The sequence below is a fragment of the Mobula hypostoma genome, chromosome 8, assembly GCF_963921235.1.
Source record: "Mobula hypostoma chromosome 8, sMobHyp1.1, whole genome shotgun sequence".
NCBI classification, from domain to species: domain Eukaryota; kingdom Metazoa; phylum Chordata; class Chondrichthyes; order Myliobatiformes; family Myliobatidae; genus Mobula; species Mobula hypostoma.
The window spans coordinates 110,845,321-110,868,981 of record NC_086104.1 but is presented as its reverse complement, the minus strand read 5'-3'; the positions used below and the strand labels follow the sequence as shown (position 1 = coordinate 110,868,981).

At 45.1% G+C, this 23,661-nt stretch overlaps 1 protein-coding gene across 3 annotated transcripts in view; it reads left to right on the top strand.

Moving 5' to 3' along the window:
• Positions 1-23,661, top strand: part of plg (plasminogen) — a 110,196-nt gene that overhangs the window by 25,182 nt on the left and 61,353 nt on the right. Inside the window, exons 4-10 of one of the 3 annotated variants that reach the window (XM_063056610.1) lie at positions 2,017-2,131; positions 2,210-2,349; positions 3,706-3,823; positions 13,704-13,822; positions 17,505-17,667; positions 17,827-17,948; positions 20,015-20,171. In XM_063056610.1, the coding sequence (XP_062912680.1) occupies positions 2,017-2,131; positions 2,210-2,349; positions 3,706-3,823; positions 13,704-13,822; positions 17,505-17,667; positions 17,827-17,948; positions 20,015-20,171 (934 nt within the window). Of the gene's footprint in view, positions 1-2,014; positions 2,132-2,209; positions 2,350-3,702; positions 3,824-13,703; positions 13,823-17,504; positions 17,668-17,826; positions 17,949-20,014; positions 20,172-23,661 lie in introns of all 3 variants that reach the window. The other 2 variants (XM_063056609.1, XM_063056611.1) reach the window with 2 other exon arrangements.

Here is a 23,661-nt window from a genome sequence, read left to right as displayed (position 1 = left end):
GGCTTTAATCATACCGGTGCCCAAGAAGAGCGTGGTAACCTGTCTAAATGACTATTGCCCAGTGGCACTTACATCAGTAGTGGTGAAGTTTTTTGAGAAGCTGGTGTTGAAGCCTATCAGCTCCTGTCTGAATGGTGACTTGGATCCGCTCCAATTCGCCTACCGAATCAACAGCCCTGGAACATCTGGACAGCAAAGACCTATACATCAGGATGTTCTTTATTGATTACAGCTCAGCATTTAACACTATTATTCCCTCAAAACTAATCAGTAAACTCCTCGATGCTCCTTGTGCAATTGGGTCCTGGATTTCTTCACTTGCAGACCCCAGTTAGTTTGGATTGGCAAAAACATCTCCTCCACGATCTCCATCGGCACAGGTGCACCATAAGGCTGTGTGCTTAGCCCCCTGCTCTACCCGCTTTACACACATGACTGTGTGGCTAAATACAGCTTCAACACCATATTCAAGTTTGCCAATGACACCACTGCTGTGGGCTGTATCAAAGCTAGTGATGATTCAGCATTTAGGAGGGAGATTGAAAACTTGGCTGAGTGCTATCATTACATCAACCTCTCAAGGGGCCCAAAGGATCATTGGGGACCTGAGTCAAACTGTTCCAGCTGCTACCATCTGGGAAGTGGTACCGCAGCATAAAAGCCAGGACCAACAGGCTCCGGGACAGCTTCTTCCACCAGGCCATCAGACTGATTAATTCATGCTGACACAACTGTATTTCTATGTTATATTGTATATACTATTTATATAAATAACTATAAATTGCACATTGAACATTTAGACAGACATAAGATAAAGATTTTTACTCCTCATGTATATGAAGGATGTAAGTAATAAAGTCAATTCAATTGAATTCAATTCAATGTCATAAGACCAAAGAATTGATTGTAGGTTTCTGGAGAGGAAAACCCAAGGTTCATGAGCTAGTAATCATCAGTGAATCAAAGGTGGAGGCAGTCAGTAACTATAAAATCTTGGGTGTCACTATCTCAGAGGACCTGTAAATATAAATGCAAAGAAAGCACGACAGCTCCTCTACTTCCCCAGGAGTCTGCAGAGATTTGGAATGTCATCGAAAACCTTAACAAACTTCTACAGATGTGTTGTGGAAAGTGTGCTGACTGGTTGCCTGGTATGGGAACACCAACGCCTTTGAGCGGAAAATCCTACAAATGGTAGTAGATTTGGCCCAGTACGTCATGGGTAAAATCCTCCCAACCACTGAGCACATCAACATAAAACATTGCTGTAGAAAAGCAGCATCCATCTTCAAAGATCCTCACCACCCAGGCTATGCCCTTTTCTCACTGCTGCCATCAGGTAGAAGGTACAAGAGTCTCAGGACTCACACCACCATGTTCAGGAACAGTTAACACTCCTCAACCATCAGCCTCTTGAACAAAAGAGGATAACTACACTCGTTTTATTTCGGGTGTTCCAACAACCAATGATCTCCCTTTAGGACTCTTTATCTTATTATTCATGGTCTCATTATTTTTTGCTATTCATTTATATTTGCATTTGCACATTTTGTTGTCTTCTATGGTCTTGCTCTTTCTACTACAGTAAACTGTCCTATAGATTTGCTGAATACACACACAGGAAAAAGAATCTCAGGGTTGTATGTGGTGGCATGTAGGTACTCGGATAATAAATTTTACTTTGAAATTTGAACTTTGAACTTCGAACTGAGGTGAGAACTAGTAGAAGTTTGTAAGACTATGAGAGACATAGTTCAGGAAGATGGATGGTATCTTTCTCAAAGTCTCCAGTACCAAAAGATTGAGGGTTGCTCTCATTAAAGCCTGTTGAATATTGACACCTTTAAAGGTCAAGGGTTATACGGAGAAGGCAGGAGAATGGGGTTGAAAGGGATAATAAATCAGTCATGTTGGAATAGTGGAACAGACCCGATAGTCCGAATGGCCTACGTCTAACGGTCTTATAGACACTGCTGAGTACAGCATCACTGACAGGTTTGTTCTCTATTCGCCCAGTTTTTCTCTTGGAATGCAAATCAGGCAATGGAGTCACCTACAGAGGAACGGCCTCAAAAACTCGCTCGGGAAGGACCTGCCAGACCTGGAGCAGCATGCAACCACACATACTGAAGTTTGTATTCAGCTAAAAGTCTGAAAAGTTTCTAAAATGGGTTTGATAACTGAGATTTAACACTTTATTGTCATTTAGCTACACACCAGAAAACAGTCCACACGCGGATCTGGAGGCAAACTATTGCCGAAATCCTGACAATGATACAGAAGGCCCCTGGTGCTACACTCAAGATCCGGAAAGGCGCTGGGAGCACTGCCAGATACCCAGCTGTGAAGGTACAGGCCTGCGGGGAATACTGGGTCGCCTGTAGACTATGACCTCAGAAACTGGGAGCCAACTGGCTTCCTGGAAGAAGGAGGGGAACAAGGTCTTATAGCTGGCAAGGTGTTCCACAGAACCCAGCAGCTGCTGTCCACAGCCTACTCACATGACGTTGGGCTTTGTAGATGGCAGCAGGCTGGTTAAAGTGATTTATGGTGGGGAGGATTTGCAGAATATCAGAAGATGTGGAGGCTCTTGGAATATTGTGCAGGATTCTGTTCACTCCATTATAGGAAGGGTGGGGAGGGTGGAGAGAGTTCACAGGTCTACTGGGATACTTCTTGGTTTGGAGGAAACGTGCTACAAGGAGAGGTTGGACTTACCAGGGTCATCCGTGGAGCAGCAGAGGCTGATGGGAGACCCTGTGAAATTTTAGGCTATTATGAAAAGCTTAGTATCTTGCTCCCAGGGTCAAAATGTCTAACACTAGAGGGCATTCATGTAATTAGAGAAAGCGGAAGTTGAAGGATAAGGCATGGGGAAATTTTTTTGCGGAGAGATATTAGTACCCGGAATGTGTAGCAGTGAAGGGAAATATGATAGTGGCATTTAGGAGGCTATGCTGGCCAGTGGTAGAGTGGCATCAGCACGGAACTTCCAGGCAAAAGGTCACGAGTTCGAATCCAGCCGGCTCCTTGCACACTTTCCACCCGTGCTGGGTTGAGCGTCGAGCTAGCAACTTGGCCTCGTAAAACGAATGCTAAAATGCCGCCCAATGCATCACAAGGCGCGGAGAGGAACAAGAGTTAGGAGGCTCTTAGGCTTATAAAAGTACAGTAAATGGAGGGATATGGACACTGCAAACTTTAGGTGTCATTAGCATAGTTAGTTCAGCTCAGCGTCAAGGGGCTGAAGGGGCTGTTCCTGTGTTGCGCTGTTTTATGTCCTGCATTCTAATAGATTAGTAATGTCTGTATGCAAATGAAATTCAAAGTACAGCATTTCCCTAAACGTAGCCCTGAACAACGGTGGGTTTTATTTTTGGACTGATCGTCATTAAAAGACAAATAAGTTGTACTAAACTTAACTTAACCAAGCCAGGAGAACTATGATCACTGTTATAAAAGTAAGGGTGTGGAGCTAATGCAATAACTGTGCTTACCAAGAGGGACCAAGTGACCAGGAATTGTTGCAGTTAAGTGGAGGAACTGCCTGCAATAGATCTCTCCCACTAAACACATAAGAGAGAGGATTAAAGAAGACCCTGGCATACATCAAGGTGTAATTGGGGAAGTAACACTCAGCGGTACTTGGCGGACAGATATCCTGTTGCCGCAGTAACGGCTATCTTTTGCTTTTGATTACAGCAGACTGCATGTTCTGCAGTGGAGAGAACTACCGCGGGAGAGTTTCCCAAACAGAAGATGGCATCACGTGCCAGCGTTGGGACTCACAAAGACCCCACCTCCACGGGTACAATCCAACCTCGTAAGTCAAAGGTCTATGGGAGACACCATAAACATGTGAGATTCTGCAGGTGCTGGAAATCCAGAGCAACACACACAAAATCCAGAGTAATACACACAAAATGCTGGGGGAGCTCAGCAGGACAGGCAGCATCTATGGAGAGAAACAAAGAGTCGACAGTTCAGATGGAGACCTTCTCCATGGATTCTGCCTGACCTGCTGAGTTCCTCCAGAAGATTGTGTATGACAGACACCACTCGAGCCACCAACAATCCAGAAATTCCTTCCTATTTTCTCTACTTTCTTGAGGTCAAGAGGTCAGAAATATTGGAGCTCACACCTTGATCATTTGTTGAGGCAGTTGGGTGGGAAGGAACTACAGACTACCAGATACAGGAGGTTATTCATCAATGTGGAACATATGCATGGAGCAGGAACGATAACACAGTAGTGGGATTAAACATTTTTACTGAGTCCCATTAGCCATGATATACTCTGAGGAACTTCCAATGCAGAAGCGATGAACTGCACCTGTCAAGACGGAAACACGTGCACTTGAAAACCTGTGCAAAGGGAGAGGGCTTCCCATGCGCAGGAGGCTCAGTTGATTCATTGTACAATCAAACAGCCGCATGCACACTTACCACATTCTCGCCATCGATCCGATACAGTTTAACCAAGAGTGCGAGGGTTGCTTAAACTTTGTGACCCCGTCTCTTCCTCCTAAGACGAGTGCCCCTCTCTGCTGGTGAAGAGGCTCCCTGCCACTTTGCTCTCCAATTCGCCTTGACTTCTTTTTCAGACACGATTCTTGCTCTTCTGTCTCCTGTCAAAGTCAAGATCAAGTCAATTGTCACGTGCACAGATACACTTGCACAGGGGTGATGGAAAACTTACTTGTTGTGGCCCAAAATGTTGCTTGTTTATTCCTCTCCATGGATGCTGCTCGACCTGCTGAGTTCCTCCAGAATTTTGTATTTTCCAGTGTCATAGGCATACCATTCACAAGAAGAAATAAATTATGCATAACTTTTACAAGAAAGAACACAACTGGAACAAAAAGTAATCAAAGTCCAATCTGGTGCAAAGTGATCAAAGTAATCATAGTATTGCTATGGAATAATCATAGTATTACTGGGAGACCGCTTTGCTGAACATCTACGCTCTGTCCGCCAGAGAAAGCAGGATCTCCCAGTGGCCACACATTTTAATTCCACATCCCATTCCCATTCTGACATGTCTATCCACGGCCTCCTCTACTGTAAAGATGAAGCCACACTCAGGTTGGAGGAACAACACCTTATATTCCGTCTGGGTAGCCTCCAACCTGATGGCATGAACATCGACTTCTCTAACTTCCGCTAAGGCCCCACCTCCCCCTTGTACCCCATCTGTTACTCATTTTTATGCACACATTCTTTCTCTCACTCTCCTTTTTCTCCCTCTGTCCCTCTGAATATACCTCTTGCCCATCCTCTGGGTCACCCCCCCTCCTTGTCTTTCTTCCTGGACCTCCTGTCCCATGATCCTCTCGTATCCCCTTTTGCCAATCACCTGTCCAGCTCTCGGCTCTATCCCACCCCCTCCTGTCTTCTCCTATCATTTTGCATCTCCCCCTCCCCCTCCAGCTTTCAAATCCCTTACTCACTCTTCCTTCAGTTAGTCCTGACGAAAGGTCTCGGCCTGAAACGTCGACTGCACCTCTTCCTATAGATGCTGCTTGGCCTGCTGCGTTCACCAGCAACTTTGATGTATGTTGCTTGAATTTCCAGCATCTGCAGAATTCCTGTTGTTATAGTATTGCTATATTGAGATAGTGATTAGATTTTTGCTGGTTAGCTCAGCAGGATGGTTGAAGGGAAGTAGCAGTTCTTGAAACTGGTGGTGTGGGACTTCAAGCTTTTGTACCTCCTGCCAGATGGTAGTTGTGAGAAGTGAATGACAATGTTGACAACAGCTGTTCAGACCAACAACCAGAGAAGGTGCCATTCACCAGGAATTTGAAGTTAAGATTCATGGTTCAATTTCACCCAACATTCAGGATTCAAGTTTATTTGTCACTGCTACATACAGTGAAATGCATAATTTGAGTTAACAACCAACACACCCAAGGATGCACTGACGGCAGCCTGCAAATGTCGCCACACTATAGGATGTTTACTATTGTGGGGAAGTCGAGGACCAAAAGGCACAGCCACAGAATTGAAGGACATCCCTTAAGAACAGAGATGAGGAGGAATTTCTTTAGCCAGAGAGTGATGAATCTGTGGAATTCATTGTCACAGACGACTGTGGAGGCCAAGTCATTGGGTATACTTCAAATGAGCCTGATCTGCCCTTTCTTCATGGCTGATCCACTTCCCTTCCCAGCCCCAGTCTCCTGCTTTCACCCCATACCCTTTCATGCCATGAATATAGCCAATGACTTGGCCTCCACAGCTGCCTGTGGCAAAGAATTCCACAGATTCACCACTCTCTGGCTAAAGAAATCCCTCCTCTACTCCGTTCTAAAGGACGCCCCTCTATTCTGAGTCTGTATCCTCTGGTCTTAGACTCTCCCATCATAGGAAACGTTGTCTTTACATCCACTCTATTGAGGCCTTTCAACAGTTGATAGGTTTCAATGAGGTCACCCCTCATTCTTCTGAATTCCTGTGAGTGGAGGTCCAAAGCCATCAAATGCTCATCATATGATAAGCCTTTCAATCCTGGAATCATTTTCATGAACCTCCTTTGAACCTCTCCAATATCAGCATATCCTTTCTTAGGTAAAAGGCCCATAACTGCTAACAACACTTCAAGTGAGGCCTCACCAGTGCATTATAAAGCCTCAACATTACATCCTTGCTTTTATGAAGATTCTAGTCTTCTTGAAATGAATGCGAGCATTACATTTGCCTTTCTTACCACCTGACTCAACCTGCAAATTAACCTATAGGAAATTTTGCACAAGGACTCCCAAGTCCCTTTGTGCCTCAGATTTTTGAATTTTCTCTTCATTTAGCAAATAGTCTACACTTTTATTTCTTCTACCAAAGTACATGATCATATACTTCCTGACACTGTATTCCATCTGCCATTTCTTTGCCCATTCTCATAATCTGTCTAAGTCCTTCTTCAGCCCCTCTACTTCCTCAAATCTACCTGCCCCTCTACCTATATTTGTATTGTCTGCAAACTTGGGCACAAAATCATCAATTCCGTCATCTTAGTCATTGACATGTAATAGAAAAAAGAATCGGTCCCAACGCAGACTCTAGTGCAACACCACTATTCACTGGCAGCCAACCAGAAAAGTATCCCTTTTTTCCCACTCTTTGCCTCCCACCAGTCAGACAATGCTTCATCCATGCCAGAATCTTTCCTGCAATACCATAAGCTCATAGCTTGAAAAGCAACCTCATATGTGGCACCTTGTCACTGATTCTCCTTTGCCTAATCTGCTTGTTATTTCTTCAAAGAATTCCAACAGATTCGTCAGGCAAGATTATCCCTTGAGGAAGCCATGCTGACATGCCTATTTTAACATGTGCCTCCAAGTACCCTGAAATCACATCCTTGACAATCGACTCCAACATCTTTCCAACCACTGAGATCAGACTAACTGGCCTATATTTTTCTTTCTTCTGACTCACCTCCTTCCTGAAGAGTGGAGTGACATTTGCAACTTTCCAGTCCTCCAGAAACATACCAGAATTTAGTGATTCTTGAATATATCATTACTAATGGCTCCACAATCTCTTCAGCCACCTCTTTCGGAACCATCTGATCCAGCTAACTTATCAACCTTCAGACCTTTCAGTTTCCCAAGAACCTTCTCCCTAGTAATAGCAACTTCACCAACTTCTGACCCCTAACCCTCTCGAACTTCCACCATACTGCTAGTGTTTTCCACAGTGAAAACTGATGCAAAATACTTCTTCAGTTCATCCGTCATTTTCTTCTCCCCCATTACTACCTCTCCAGCACCATTTTCCAGCAGTCCATATCTACTCTCACCTCTCTTTTCACTTTATGTATCTGAAGAAACTTTTGGTATCCTCTTCAATATTATTGGCTATCTAACCCTCATAGTCTATCTTTGCCTTCTTTATGACATTTTTAGTTGGTTTTTAAAAGCTTCCCAATCTCCTAACTTCCCACTAATTTTTGTTCTATTACATGCCTTCTTTCGCTCTTTGACTTTTTGTCAGCCATGGTCGTGTCATCCTGCCTTTAGAATACTTTTTCCTCTTTGGAGTGTAAATATCCTGTGCTTTCTGAATTGCTCCCAGAAATTCCAGCCATTGCTGCCTTGTCATCATCCCCGCCAGTGTTCTTTTCCAATCAATTTTGGCCAGCTCCTCTCTCATGCCTCTGTAATTCCCTTTACTCCAAAGTGATACTGATACATATGACTTTAGCTTCTCCTTCTCAAACTGCAGGGTGATTTCAATCATATTATGATCACTTGTCCCTAATGGTTCATTTACCTTAAGCTCTCTAATCAATTCAGATTCATTGCACAACACCCAATCCAGAATAGCTGATCCCCTAGTGGGCTCAATCACTAGCTGCTCTAAAAATCCATTCACAGGCATTCAAGAAATTCCTCCTAATCTCCCTGCACATTGAAATCCCCCATGATAATCGTAACACTGTCCTATTGACTTGCATTTTCTATCTCCAGTTGTAATTTGTAGACCACGACCACATCTTTGCTATTGTCTGGGGATCTCTGTACAGCTCCCATCAGGGTCTTTTTACCCTTGCAGTTCCTTAGCTCTAACCACAATGATTCAACACCCTCTGACCCAATGTCACCCCTTTCTAATGATTTAATTTCATTTTTACCAACAGAACCACACCACCCCTTCTGGCCTACCTGCCTGTCCTGTCGATACAATATATATCTTTGAATGTTAAGCTCCCAGCTGTAATCTTTTTTCAGCCATGACTCAGTGATGCCCACAACATCATGCATGCCAATCTGTAACTGTGCTACAAGTTCATCTACCTTATACTGTATATTGTGCAAATTCAAATATAATACCTTCAGTCCTGTATGCACCCTTTTTGATTTTGTCCACCTTTTACTTTGTAACTCATCCAGTTGACTGCAATTTTGCGCTGTCATCAGGTTCTCCTTGCTAGTCTCACTACCAGCTGCCTCTGTTTGTAAACCAGCTACCTCGTCTTCAGCACTATCACTCTGGTTACCATCCCCCTGCTTAAACAAATTAGCTTAAACCCTCTTGAACAACTCTAGCCACTCTGCCTGCAAGGATATTGTCCCGTCTATGGTTCAGGTGTAGCCTGTCCCTTCTGTAAAGGTCATACCTTCCCCAGATCCAATGATCCATAAATTTGAACCCCTACTACTGCACCAGTTCCATAGCCACACACTCATCTGCCAAATCAAATGATTTTCATCATCTCTGGTGTGTGGCATGGTCGGCAATCCAGGATTCCTACCCTGGAGGTCCTGTTTTTCAGCCTTCTACCTAGCTCCCTAAAATCTCTCTTCAGGACCTCCTTACATTTCCTACCTACGTCATGGTGCCAAAATATACCAAGACCATAAGACCATAAAACATAGGAATAGAATTAGGCCATTTGGCCCATTGAGTCTACTCTGCTAGTTCATCATGGCTGATCCAAATTTCCTCTCAGCCTCAATCTCCTGCCTTCTTCCCATATCCTTTCATGTCCTAACTAATCAAGAATCTATCAACCACCGTCTAAAATAGACCGAATGACTTGGCCTGTGGCAACAAATTCCATAGATTCACCACTCTCTTGCTAAAGAAATTCCTGCTCATCTCCATTCTAAAAGGACATCTCTCTATTTTGAGGCTGTGTCCTCCAGTCTTAAACATCTCCGCCATAGGGAACGTCCTCTCTACATCCATTCTATCGAAACTTTTCAACATTCGATAGATTGCAATGAGGTCACCCCTCATTCTTCCGAATTCCAGTAAGTAGAGGTCCAAAGCCATCAAATGTTCTTCATTTGACAAGCCTTTCAATGCCAGAGTCTTTTTTGTGAACCTCCTTTGAACCCTCTCCAATGTCAGCACATCCTTAAGGGTCCCAAAATTGCTCACAATACTCCAAGTGAGGCCTTGCTAGTGCTTTATAAAGCCTCAATATTACATCCTTGCTTTTTTCTACTGGCTGATCACCTTCCCCCTTTGGAATGCTATGGACCTAATCTGAAACATCCCTCACCCTGGAGACTGTGAGGCAATATACGCGCCGTGTGTCTGTATCGTGTCCACCACAGAATCTCATCTCTGTTCTTCTGACAATGGAATCTCCTATCATCACTGCAAGTATCTTCTCTTCTGAACTGAAACACCAGACATAGTGCTAGGCTCCCTCCAGTAGGTTGTCTCCATCAACAGTATCCAAAGCAGTATACTTATTGTTGAGGGGAGCGGCCACAGGTGTACTCAACACTGGCTGCCCACTTCCCTTCCTTCTCCTGACAGTCACCCAGTTACCTGTCTCCTGCAATCTAGGGGTGACTATGTCTCTGTAGCTCCTGTCTATCACCTTCTCATTCTCTCATATGAGCCGAAGGTCATCGAGCTGCAGCTCCAGTTCCTTGACATGTTCTCTGAGGAGCTGCAGCTCGGTACACCTGATGCAGGTGTGGTTATCTGGGAGGCTGGAGGTCTCCCAGAATTGTCTTGTCTTGTCCTGTCTTGTCCATACTGTACCAACCGCCATCGCAGGGCTATAAATGTGCAGGAGCAATGTGTGGTTAAGTGCCTTGCTCAAGGACACAACACATTGCCTCAGCAGAGGCTCGAACTCGTGACCTTTACATCACTAGTCCAATGCCTTAACCACTTGGCCACACGCCAACACACAGAGAACAAAACACTGCCCCTGAGGCCATCCCCATGGCACTAACTTTGCCCTAAATGAGCAATGAATAACTAAGAAGAAAAAGAGAGAAACTTACCAGATACTTACCTCGCCAAAGCCTGATCTCACCTAAGCCTAATGAGCAAATGCCACTCCAAACACCGGCCCGCTCAAAAGAATGGCTGCTCCAGGAATTGCCGCTCCACTTGTGCTTGCGTTATTTTTATTCACTCATTCTAATGAATCCTGCTCAGTGATTGGTCGCAGTCCAACTCCAAAATGTTGCTGCGAAGATCTGCTTTATAATCCTGAGTGGGAACCTCAGTGAAAAGGTAGCTCCCTTTACAAACTTCTGCTCAGTGATTGGCTGCAGCGCGATGCCTATGATATTCAGCCATGGCAGAATGGCAGAGCAGGCTCAATGGGCATAATTCTGCTCCTATGTCTTATGGTTTTATTCCTATGCCAACATGGCATCCCCACAATGCTCAGCAGAACAACACAGAATGCAACAAGCAACAGACAACAACAGCAAAACAAGCCCCATCCCTCCCTACCACCCACACACATACTCAGTCCTCTAACCCCAAAGGACTGTTCTCCTTTGGCTTCCAGCCACCAATGGACTTAGATTTGGACTTGCAGACACTGGGCCTTTGACCTCCCCAGTGTACTCCCAGAGACTTGCAGATTCTGTGCTCTGGCCAATGGGCCTAAACTTCCGGACTTCCGATTCAGTCCTTGGCATCAACCCCAGGACCCGACAATCAGGCCTCGAACTCCTGACTTGCCGACGCTGGGATCCCAGAGGGTCACTGGACCTCGTTCCTCCTGCCCACACAGAACTCCAGAACCCACCAACAACTCTCTTACCCTGACGGTCCACCACCCCATCCACACTAATCTGCTGGACATCTCAGACAGGTCCACAGATGTGCCACCTCTGCATTGCTGGCCTTCAAACATGGACCGGAGGCATAGACTCCAGCCTGTCCTCCAGGCTTGGCCTGCTGAATTCCTCCTGCATTTTGTGTGCATTCTTTGTCTCTGAAACCATCTCTATGAACCTAAAAGAAACACTAAAGAACAACTGAAATTGAGGTTTCTGCTCAATGCCATCTCGAAACATTCATCCAAGAGGGATGTAGTTTCTTTTATTCATTCTTCAGTATCTCATGTATTGACTTTCTCTGACTGCCCTTGATGGAGTGGCAGTGAGCTTCCCTCTGGTCCTCCTGGTGAAGGTGCTGTTGGGCAAGGATATCCAGGATTTTGATCCAGTGACAATGACGAGCCAGCAATACATTTCTGCACCAGGATGTTGGGCAACGTGGAGGGAAGCACAAAGATGGCAGTGTTCCTGTGTTGCATTACCCTAATCACACCACGCAAGTCATCGGTACGGGTGGGTAATGGAGTTGCGGCTGCTACCCCACATTTCCTGTGACCTGTGCTCGATCCCAGTCTCAGGCACTCTCCGTTTGGAGTTTGTACATCCTCCCTGTGGCCTCATGGCTTTTCTCTGTCTGTTGCAGTTTCCTCCTGGGTCGCAGTGATGGAGCGATTTGCAGTGTAAATGGCCCCTGGAATAGTTAGCAGTGTCAGGACTGGGGGCTGTTATGGGCACATGGGAAAGGACAGGCTGTAGGGAGCAAAGGCACTGATGGCAGCTAGCATAGAGTCGATGGGGTGAAGGGCCTCCTCCTATGCCGCAAGTATCTATTGTCACGTACCCCGTGACGGGGATAAAGAAACCAGCAGAAATAGAAACCACTTTGGAGTCCAGTATTGCTAAAACTAATAATATTTATTAGTAACTACGCAATACAGTAATATAAATGAAGATAAATCACACAGGTTAGCAATGAATATGTAAATAAGTACATAAATCAGTAAGTGTGGAAATATATGTATGAAAACCAAGCTTCTTTAAGTCTAGGGGTAAAAAGATACAGTCTTACGATGTTGAGTAAAGTTCAGTTCAGTTCAGTTCGTGGTATTTGAGTAGTGATGGAGAGAGAGAGAGAGAGAGGAGTTGAGTCTTCAGGTGAGCTGATGCCATCAATCTTCTCGTCATCCTCCGAAATCCTTTACAAGTCACCGGCTGTGACTTTAACCGGGGGACCGGTTTTCCTGTGGTGGAGCTGTCACCCCAGCAAGGGTGGACACATGGACAACTCCCCACCAGTCAACTCCTTCTTCACTGTTGGAATAGCAATTTGGGATCGATCCTCCAAAACCCACTTTCTCTGCGGGCACAACAATGGTCATTCAGTGTCCAGAACATGTGTCTGAGGTCTGTATCATCTGACCTCCTATTTATTTCTCTGTGTTGAGCATCACCTGTCATTCAAAGAGTCTCTCCTTCCTTTGTCTGCAAAGAAATGCAAGCAGGCAACAAGTCCTTCAAAGTAACATCAACAACCTGCCTTTGGTCACCACAGCAACTTTCGAGCTGCTCGGTGCCGTCTCCAAACCCAACTCAGTAGAAATCCAAAGTTACTTCCAATGCCTTAAAGTGGCAGTCCAACCGTTAATCTTCCTCTCTCTCTCTCTCTCTCTCTCTCTGTCTCTCTCTTTTCAAAGGCAACATATCAGTGGTAAATAACTCTCTCTCTTCAAAAGCACAGTTAATAGGAGTACTCCAGGATCTCCTCACACTATCTATCTAGATAGATATTATATAGATATAATTGTGTGGGCACGTGGCCATGTGGTTAAGGCTAGCTACCTGAAGGTCGTGAGTTCGAGCCCCAGCCAAGGGAACGTGTTGTGTCCTTGAGCAAGGCACTTAATCACACATTGCTCTGCGATGACACTGGTGCCAAGCTGTATGGGTCCTAATGCCCTTCCCTTGGACAACATTGGTGTCGTGAAGAGGGGAGACTTGCAGCATGGGTAACTGCTGGTCTTCCATATAACCTTGCCCAGGCCTGCGCCCTGGAGAGTGAAGAGTTTCTAGGCACAGATCCATGGTATCACAAGACTAACGGATGCCTTTAAATAATCAAAGTGAAGAATATCCAAACAATGTTCCTCCCTTCAGTATTCCTGATAAATATCTGGAGGAGAACTACTGTCGGAATCCAGACGGGGAGCCCAGGCCATGGTGTTTAACGACAGACCCCCAGAAAAGATGGGCATTCTGCAATATCACGCGTTGTGGTGAGTGCTCTCATTCCTTTGCTGACTGTCTTCCAGATCCAGTGAATGATTATCTTTTTGTCCCCTTTCCCAAACCTCCAGCCGCTATTCACTGATATACTCTATGTCCCCCTCAAGCTCCTGGCTCCATCCACCCACCACACACACACCTCATCCACAGCATGTTGATCAGCAAGTCAAATTATGATACTGTGGCCAGTCATGAGACGCAGTTACTGGAAGGGTAGGACTGGCAGCTCAGTGTTATGGGATTCCATTGTTTTAGGCATGATAGAGGGGGAGGTATTAAAAGGGGAGGGAGGGGTGGCATTACTCACCAGTTTCAGACAGGGCAGATGGGAGAACTCATCTACTGAGTCAACATGGCTGGAACTAAGGAATAAGAAAGAGGTGACCACGTTAATGGGATTATATTATAGACCCACCCAGTAGTCAGCAGAATTTAGAGAAGCATTAGTTGTAGAGAGATAGCAGATAGTTGCAGAAAAATAAAGTTGTGATAGGTGACTTTAGCCTTCCACATATTGACTGGGACTTCCATACTGTAAAAGGATTGGATGAGATAGAGTGTTTCATTTGTGTCGGAGAAGGTTTCCTTATTCAATATATGAAGGTCCCAACAAGAGAAAGCACAATACTGGATCCACTGTTAGGGAACGAGACAGGACAGGTGACAGAGGAGTGCTTGGGGGAATACTTCGAATCTCGTGATCATGACTCAATTAGTTTCAAGATAATTATGGAGAAGGATAGGAATGTTCGTTGGGTTGAGATTCTAAATTGGAGAAAGGCTAATTTTGATGGCATTGGAAAGGATCTGGCAGGTCTGGATTGGGATAGGTTGTTTTCTAGCAAAGCAAAGCTTCGTCATTGAGAGGCCTTCAAAAGTGAAATATTGGGAGCACAGAGTTTGTATGTTACTGTTAGAATAAAAGGCAAGGCTAACTGATTTAGGGAATCTTGGTTTTTGAGGATATTGCCGTCTGGTTAAAAAGAAGAGGGAGGTGAATAGCAGGTATAGGCAGCAAGGAACACTTGAGGTACTTGAGGGGTATAAGAAATGCAACAAACATTTAAATCAGGAAGGCTTAAAAAAGTGTAAGGCTGCACTGGCAGACAAAGTGAAGGAGAATTTCAAGGGCTTCCACAGACATTTTAAGTGGCAAAGGGATAGCAAGGGACAAAACTGGTCCACTTGAAGATCAGCGTGATCATCTATGCATGGAGCCAAAAGAGATGGGTGAGGTTGTTGCCTCTCTTGTGATTGCAAGACCCTCTTGGACGTTGGCCTTAAGCAGCAGTGTCGCCTGTTTGCAGCAGTCCAGGAGAAGGCGTTGAAGCCAACATGGCGTTCACACTGGAGTCGGTGCTGCCCCCTAGTGTTTGCTTGGCAGAAGACAAGTTGAATTGTGTTTAACTGCAGTCTGCTACAACATTCATGGACTCAGGGACTTGGACTATATTTTATTGGGTGACTGTATTTTACTGCTATCTTATATGTGATTGCTATCTTATGTGCCTGGTGCTGTGTGTCATTGCTGGTACTGCGTTTTGCACCCTGGCCCTGGAGTAACGTGTTTCATTTGGCTGTATTCTCGGGTACTCATGTACGGTTAAATGACAATTAAACCTGAACTTAAACTAATGCAGAAATTGCAGGCACCTTGGAAGAGGTATTTAAAATCCTTAACCATGGGTAAGATGCCAAAGGACTGGAGGGTAGTTTAGTTCAGCTGTTCAAGTAAAGCTCCAAGAGTAAATCGGGAAATTAAAGGCCAATGAGGCTGACGTTAGTCGTGGCTAAATTATTGGACAGAATTCTAAGGGACAAGATGTATACATATTTGGAGAGATAGGGTCTGACTAGGGATAGTCAACATGGCTTTCTGCATGGTAAGTCAAGTCTAACCAATCTTATAAAGAGCTTCAAGGAGGCTACAAGGAAAGTTGATGAAGGAAAAGCGGTGGACATTATACATGGCCTTTGACAAAGACCCGCATGGGAGGCTGGCCAAGAAGGTTCAATCAATTGCATTTAGGATGAGGTGGTAAATTGGGTTCAATGTTGGCTTAGAGGGAGAAGCCAGAGCGTGGTAGTAGATGGTTACCTCACTGATTGGAGGCCTGTGACTAGCGGTGTGGTGCAGGGATCGGTGCTGTTATTTGCCATCTGTTTTTAAGATCTGGATGGTAATGTAATAAACTAGATCAGCAAATTTGCAATGATACCAAGATTGGGGGCATAGTGGATAGTGGGGAAGGCTATCAAAGCTTGCAGTGGAATCTGGACCAGCTAAAAAAAATGGGCTGAAAATGGCAGATGGGATTTAATACAGACAGATGTGAGGTATTGCACTTTGGGAAGACAAACCAGGGACAGGTTTGCACTATCAATAGTTGAGCACTGAAGACTGTGGTAGAACAGAGGGATCCGGGAAAACAGATCCATAATTCCTTGAACGTGGCATCACAGGTAGATAGAGTTATGAAGAGAGCTTTTGACACATTGGCCTTCATAAATCAGAGTACTGAGTACAGGAGTTGGATGTTATGTTGAAATAGTCGTAAGATGTTGGTGAGGCCAAATTTGGAGTATTGTGTGCAGTTCTGGTCACCTACCTACAGGAAAGATATCAATAAAATTAAAAGAGTGCAGAGAAAATTGAAAAGGGTGCTGCTGGGACTTGAGTACCTGAGTTACAGGGAAAGATTGAACAGGTTAGCACTTTATTCCCTGGAGCGTAGAAGAATGAGGAGAGATCTGATAGAGGTATATAAAACTATGAGGGGTATAGATAGGGTAAATGCAAGCGGGCTTTTTCCACTGTGGCTGGGTGAAACTAGAACCAGAGGTCATGGGTTAAGGGTGAAAGGAGCAATACTTAAGGGGAACCTGAAGGAGAACTTTTTCACTCAGAGGGTGGTGAGAGTGTAGAATGAGCTGCCGTTGGAAGTAGTGGATGCAGATTCAGCTGCAACATTGAAGAGAAATTTAGTTAAGTCCGTGGATGAGAGAGGATGGAAGGCTATGAGCCAGGTGCAGGTTATGGGACTGGGCAGAAGAGCAGTTTGACACAGACTAAATGAGCCAAAGTGCCTGCTTCTGTGCTTTAGTGCTCTTTGACTCTATAGTTTCCCCATTACCACCAATTCCCTCGCTACTATTACCGCTCCCTTAAGTCTCACCTCCTTTACTTAACTGAACCCAGTACCTGAATCTGAATCTGACTCTGGTAGGGCTTTGTGTTCCTGCTTTTCATCTTCCTCCAGCAGTCGTCTTTCACCTTCACACTCTCCTCACTCCACCTTTGTCCTTCTGTCATCCACCTGCCACTGACTCCCAGCTCCCCCTCCCTTCCTGTCATCTTACATCCCTCCACAGTCCTCCAATTGCCTCCAAACCCTATCTCACCACTCCCCCTCTCCTCTTTACACTGTCCATCTTCCCTCTACAGTCTCCGTGCTGTTGCAGTGTTTCAACCCGAAATGTCCACAGTTCCTTCCATCCCTGGAGATGCTGTTCGACCCGATGAGTTCCTCTACCAGATTGTTTGTTGTTTTGTTCTTTTGGTCCGCCCTGTCCTTGGGAAAGTAGGAGCAGCTCCCCCTGATGTTACCCAGATGAGAGCGCAACCCCTCAGTAGTATAACAAGTGCTGTTGTTTCTTCCGCTGACCCTCCAGAGGAAGAGCCTCCTGCCATCGAAGCAGAGATGGAGTGTTACACGGGCAAGGGCCATACCTACCGGGGAACTGTATCAACAACCATTTCCGGTGAAACCTGTCAACGCTGGAGCTCTCTAGTCCCGCACAAACACTTGAGAACCCCCGAGAATTACCCCTGCAAGTAAGTGGTCATCTGACTCCATCCCTGAATCTCTCGCCTGACTGATTCAGGTTAGATTGCGTGAGAGGGAAATCCTATGTGGGGAGCATCAGGGGGAGAGTGGGCGGGGGGGAGAAGTTCCTCCTTTTTGATAACCCACTGCTCCTCTGTCCATTTCAGAGGACTGGAGGCTAACTACTGCCGGAACCCAGACAACGAGAAGGAGCCCTGGTGTTACACATCCAACCCAAGCATCCGATGGGAATACTGTCAGGTGCCAAAGTGTGGTGTTCAGCAAGCAGGTGAGGAAATCGTCGGATCCTGAGAAAGGAAGAAGATTTGATCGAGGTTTACAAAATGATGAGGGGGCATAGATAAGGTAAACACAAGCAGGCTTTTTGCGCTGAGGTTATGTGAGGCTAGAACTAGAGATCATGGGTTAAGGGTGAAAGGTGAAATATTTTAAAGGGAACCTGAGGGGCAACTTCTTCACTCAGAGGGTGGTGAGAATGTGGATCGAGCTGCCAGAGGAAGTGGTGGATGTGGGTTTGATTTGAACTTTTAAGAGAAGTTTGGATGAGTACGTGGGTGGGAAGGGTATGGAGGGCTATGGTCTAGGTGTGGGTCAATAGGACTGGTCAGAATAACAGCTCAGCAGGGATTAGATGGGCTGAAGGTTCTGCTTCTGTGCTGTAGTTCTCTATAACTCTTTCCCAGTTCCCGCCCTGACTCTCTCCACAGGGATCTGAAGTAGGTAGCTCTCTACATTGGTCATTGATGCAGTTTGAGTCAACCGTTGCCGCTGGGTGGATCTAGGATGGTGCTGTTTTCTCACATCTTTGCAGATATTATTATTTTCCCCAGATGCCACCCAGAGATAATGAAGCTTCTTGTTGCTTTGATTATTTGTGCATCTGGATGGGAATATGCATGCCCCCTGCTTCTCCCTACCCCAACATGACCATGATAACTCCTTCTCACCAGCTCCCAGTTGCCAATTCAGCCTCCATGTCCTTTGGTAGACAGGGTGGGGGGAGGGAGTCTCACATCCATCCCTTTACAGTTTAGCCTCTCTAGGAATCTCACAACAGAGTTCCCCATCCCCCAGATAACATCTTCACCTGCCCAAGAAAACAGCAGTTCAGCTGAACAGTAGCCCATCCTTCTTGTGCAAAGAGCTCTTCAAATAGTCCCCATCCCTCCTAGCCCACAACTGTCCCTTTTAAAAGAAGTATCCATTTCATTTTTGAAACCAGTCTGAGACATTAACCACAGTCCTGTTTGGATGCTACCTCACCTGCTGAATAGTTCTGGACCCACAAAGTAAGAAAAATTCAGTTAAGCATCTCCAAATTTAGCCAGCTGTCAAATTTGTCTCAGACCTAGAATTTTTCCGAGTGTCCTTTAGAACTTGGAACATAATCAGTGAATGTTTTTAAAGGTCTGTAAAGGTTAGAAAAAAAGCTAAACTTCAAAAATACCCTTTAAATAATTAAAGAAACATCAACAAATTAAGACCATGCAAAATAGCTAATATTTACCAGGGCCCCTCCCAGCCACCCCTCTCTTCTTGCTGTATCTATGGGGGGATTTCCCTTATCTGCAATTGGCAGTGCATTGGCAATAGATACTCCCAGCAACAGAGTTTGGAAATAAATTAATAACTGATTAAAAATAGTAAACCATAGATTTTCTATCTGTTTATGGATAATCATCATTTTCAATAAGTTACCTTGTGAAGCCAGTAAATTAAAACTGGGACACATGAGATTCTGCAGATGCTGGAAATCCGGAGTAACACACACAAAATGCTGGAGGAATCCAGCAGGTCAAGCTGGAAAGGAAGAAACAGTTGACGTTTCAGCCTGAGACCTTACTTCAGGACTGGAAAGGAAGGGGGAAGTGACCAGAATAAGAAAGTGGGGATAAAGGAAGTACAAGCAGGTGATACCAGGTGAGGGAGAAGTTGAGTGGGTGGGGGAGCGGTGATGAAATGAGAGCTTAGAGGTGATAATTGGAAAAGATGAAGGGCTGGAGAAGAAGGAATCTGCTAGGAGTGGAGAATGGACCATGGGAGAAAGGGAAGGAGGGGCACCAGGAGCGAGGTGATGGGCAGGTGAGGAGAAGAGAAAGGGTAAGAGGGGAGCCAGAATAGGGAATGGTAAAAGAGAGGAGGGGAAAGGGGAAGAAATTGCCTGAAGGTAGAGATATCGATATTCATGCCGTCAGTTTAGAGGTTACCGTGCGGGAATAAAAGGTGTTGCTCCTCCAGCCTGAGAGTGGCCTCATCATGGCGGTAGAGGACACTGGCAATGGAAAGTCAATGCTCGGATCAGAATGTTCCCAAGATTTTGCTGTTTATTTTTAGTGTCAGTTCATGAAGGTGGACCCACTGACTGCTATGTTGATAACGGGTTTGACTACCGTGGAACTACTGCTGTGACATTGACAGGGAAACGATGCCAGGAATGGGCGTCAATGAGACCACACAGACATGAAAAAACACCGAGGAATTTCCCTGAAGCGTACGTAATACAGAAACATTTAAATTATTCCAGACTCTTAGGTTCAGTAAGTATAGAATTTAAAAGCATTCTCAGGACATTTCACACCATATTACGTTTGGGTAGCCTCCAACCTGTCAGCATAAACATCAGTTCCTCTAACTTCTGGTAATTTCTTCCCCCCTCCCCTTCTCCCTTTTTCCATTCCCCATTCTGGCTCCCCTCTTTTCTCCTCACCACCCTCTGATGCCCCTCCTCTTGTCCATTCTTCCATGATCCACTCTCCTCTCCTATTGAATTCCTTCTTCTTCAGTACTTCACCTCTTCCACCAATCATCTCCCAGCTTCTCATTTCATCCTCCCTCCCCCATCCACCCACCCACCCACCCACCTTACCCCTCATCTGGGGTCACCTATCACCTGCCAGCTTGTACTCCTTCCCCTCCCCCCATCTTCACCCATCTTCTCTCAGAAGTTCTCATGTTTTATTGTTCTACAACATTGAAATCACAGCAGATTTCATCAGGCTTGAAAAGACTCTTTTGTGTCAAAGTGAAAACAGGTCTCTACAAAGTGATCTAAGTTAATTACAAATCTAAAACACAAAATAATTGATTGTATAAGTACTCACCCCATTCAATATGACACACCAAATTATCACTGGTACCCAGCCAATTGGCTTTAGAAGTCAAATAATTAGTTAAAAGGAGATCATTCTGTGCAGTCAAGGTGTTTCAATAGATTGTAGTAAAATACACCTGCATATGGAAGGTCCAGTTGATTGTGAATCAGTATCCTGGCAAAAATTACACCACAAAGACAAAATAACACTCCAAGCAACTTCACAAAAAGGTTATTGAAGTCAGGACATGGATACAAGAAAATTTCTAGGTCACTGAATACCTCTTGGAGTACAGTTACTTAATCATCAAGAAATGGAAAGAATAGGGCACAGTTGTAAATCTGCCTAGAGCAGGCTGTCCTCAAAAACTGAGTGACCGTGCAAGAAGGGGACGAGTGAGGGAGGCCACCAAGAGACCTATGACAACTCTGGAGGAGTTACAAGCTTCAGTGGCTGAGATGGGAGAGAATGCGCATACAACTGTTGCCCGGGTGCTTCACCAGTCACAGCTTTACGGGAGTGTGGCAAAGAGAAAGCCACTGTTGAAAAAAAAAGTCACATGAAATCTCGGCGAGAGTTTGCTTGAAGGCATGTGGAGACTCTGAAGTCAGCTGAAAGAAGGTTCTATTGTCTGATGAAAACAAAATTGAGCCTTTTAGTCATCAGACTAAATGTTATGTTTGGCGTAAGTCAAACACCACACATCATCAAAAACACACCGTGCCTACCATGACGGTGGCTGCATCAGGCTGTGGGGATGCATCACTGCAGCAGGCCCTGGAAGGTAGAGTGTAAAATGAATGCAGCAAAATACAGGGAAATCCTGAAGGAAAACCTGATGCAGTCTGCAAGAGAACTGCAACTTGGGAGAAGATTAGTTTTCCAGCGAGACAACGACCCCAAGTACAAAGCCAAAGATACTCAGGAATGGCTTAAAAACAACAAAGCTAATATCCTGGAGTAGCCAAGTCAGAGACCAGACCTCAAACCAACTGAGAATTTGTGGTTGGACTTGAAAAGAGCTGTTTACTCACGATTCCCCTGCAATCTGACAGAGCTCGAGCAGTTTTGTAAAGAAGAATGGGGAAAAGTTCCAGATGCCCACACAGATTCAAGGCTGTAATTGCTGCCAAAGACCCATCAACTAAATACTGACTCGAAGAGGATGAATAATTATGCAATCAATTATTTTATGTCTTATATTTGTAATTAATTTAGATCACTTTGTAGAGATCTGTTTTCACTTTGACAAGAAAGAGTATTTTTCTGTTGACCAGTGTCAAAAAAGCCAAATTACGTCCACTGTGATTCAATGTTGTCAAACAATAAAAGATGAAACTTTTCAGGGGGTGAATACTTTTTACAGGCACTGTGCTGTCCTGCTGACCACTATCCTATATATTCTATGGATGTTCTATAGATTTCTGAATCTAAATGGCCAGATTTCCATGAATCTGGCTGAGGCTCCCATGTGGAACCTTGTCAAATGCCTTATTAAAATCCACGTAGACAACATTCACAGTTCTACTTCATCAGTGTTTCCTTGTCGCTGGTCTTAAACCCTGAAAATGCCTTTCTTACACCTCTTCAAGAGTGCCTTCAGATAGACTGCAGATCAAGTTTATGGGCGTAAATGCCATGAAAATTGCCTTCTTGCAGCAGCAGCAGCTAGATGCTGAGATGCATCCCAGGAAGCTCTGGGATACACTATCAGTGATGTAACCTGGGGAAATCAGGTGTTTTGGCTCTTTCAACACCAGACACTCTCTCCCAGCCTGGGTTGATCAGGCCCGGGCTTGTGTCCTAGTAACATTGGTCCATGGGTCACACCTCTTGATCCTCAGCCATCTGGAGGCTCACTCAGCGTTTCTGTGACAGATCTGATGGCTCTTTTCTTTGCCACTCTCGTAATTGTAAGGAGAGAGTAGGTTCTGCAGGGCAAGCAGCCAGCAAAACCTCTACACCCCACCTCTACAGACTCACATCGTGCCCTCCAAGCCCTGTCGCTGGCACTGCTCTACCAGCTCCTGGTACTTGGCTTTCTTACACTTTGAACCTCCTCAATCCGGTCTTCCCAAGGAACTGTCCGCTCTACCGTGACCACCTATGCCAAGGTTTCTGACAGAATGACCATGTCAGGTCTCAGTGATGATGATACAATGAAGTCAGGGATCTTTAATTGCTTGCCAAGATTGACTTTCAGTTGCCAGTCAGATGTGGTGGCGAGCAAGCCTGCCGGTGATCTGGGCTGAGGCTGTGGTTGGTCTCCAGCTTTGACAAAGGCTATGGGCTTTCTGGGTTGGTGGAGGTGCCTGCTGTTGTTAATGGCCGAGGTGACTGCCTTCAGCACCTGATCATGGCACCAGTGCCAGCGGCCTTTTCCCAGGGCTTCTGGGCAGCTGCTGAGGATATGGTCCATTGACAGAACATTACAAACATGCTGATCATGGATTACAAAAGCTTTAACATTATAGCTTACACAACACAACAGACAAAAATAACATAACAGCATTAGTGCATCACATCTATGTCACTTTCAGGTTAAATACACAAAGTCTGAATTACAGACAAGTCTCAAAGAAAGAACAAAGAACAATACAGCACAGTACAGGCCCTTCAGCCCACAATGTTGTGCTGACCCTTAAACCCTGCCTCCCATATAACCCCCCACCTTAAATTCCTCCAAATACCTGTCTAGTAGTCTCTTAAATTTCACGAGTGTATCTGCCTCAGGCAATGCATTCCACACACCAACCACTCTCTGAGTAAAAAACCTTCCTCTAATATTCCCCTTGAACTTCCCACCCTTTACCTTAAAGCCATGTCCTCTTGTATTGAGCAGTGGTGCCCTGGGAAAGAGGTGCTGGCTGTCCACTATATCTATTCCTC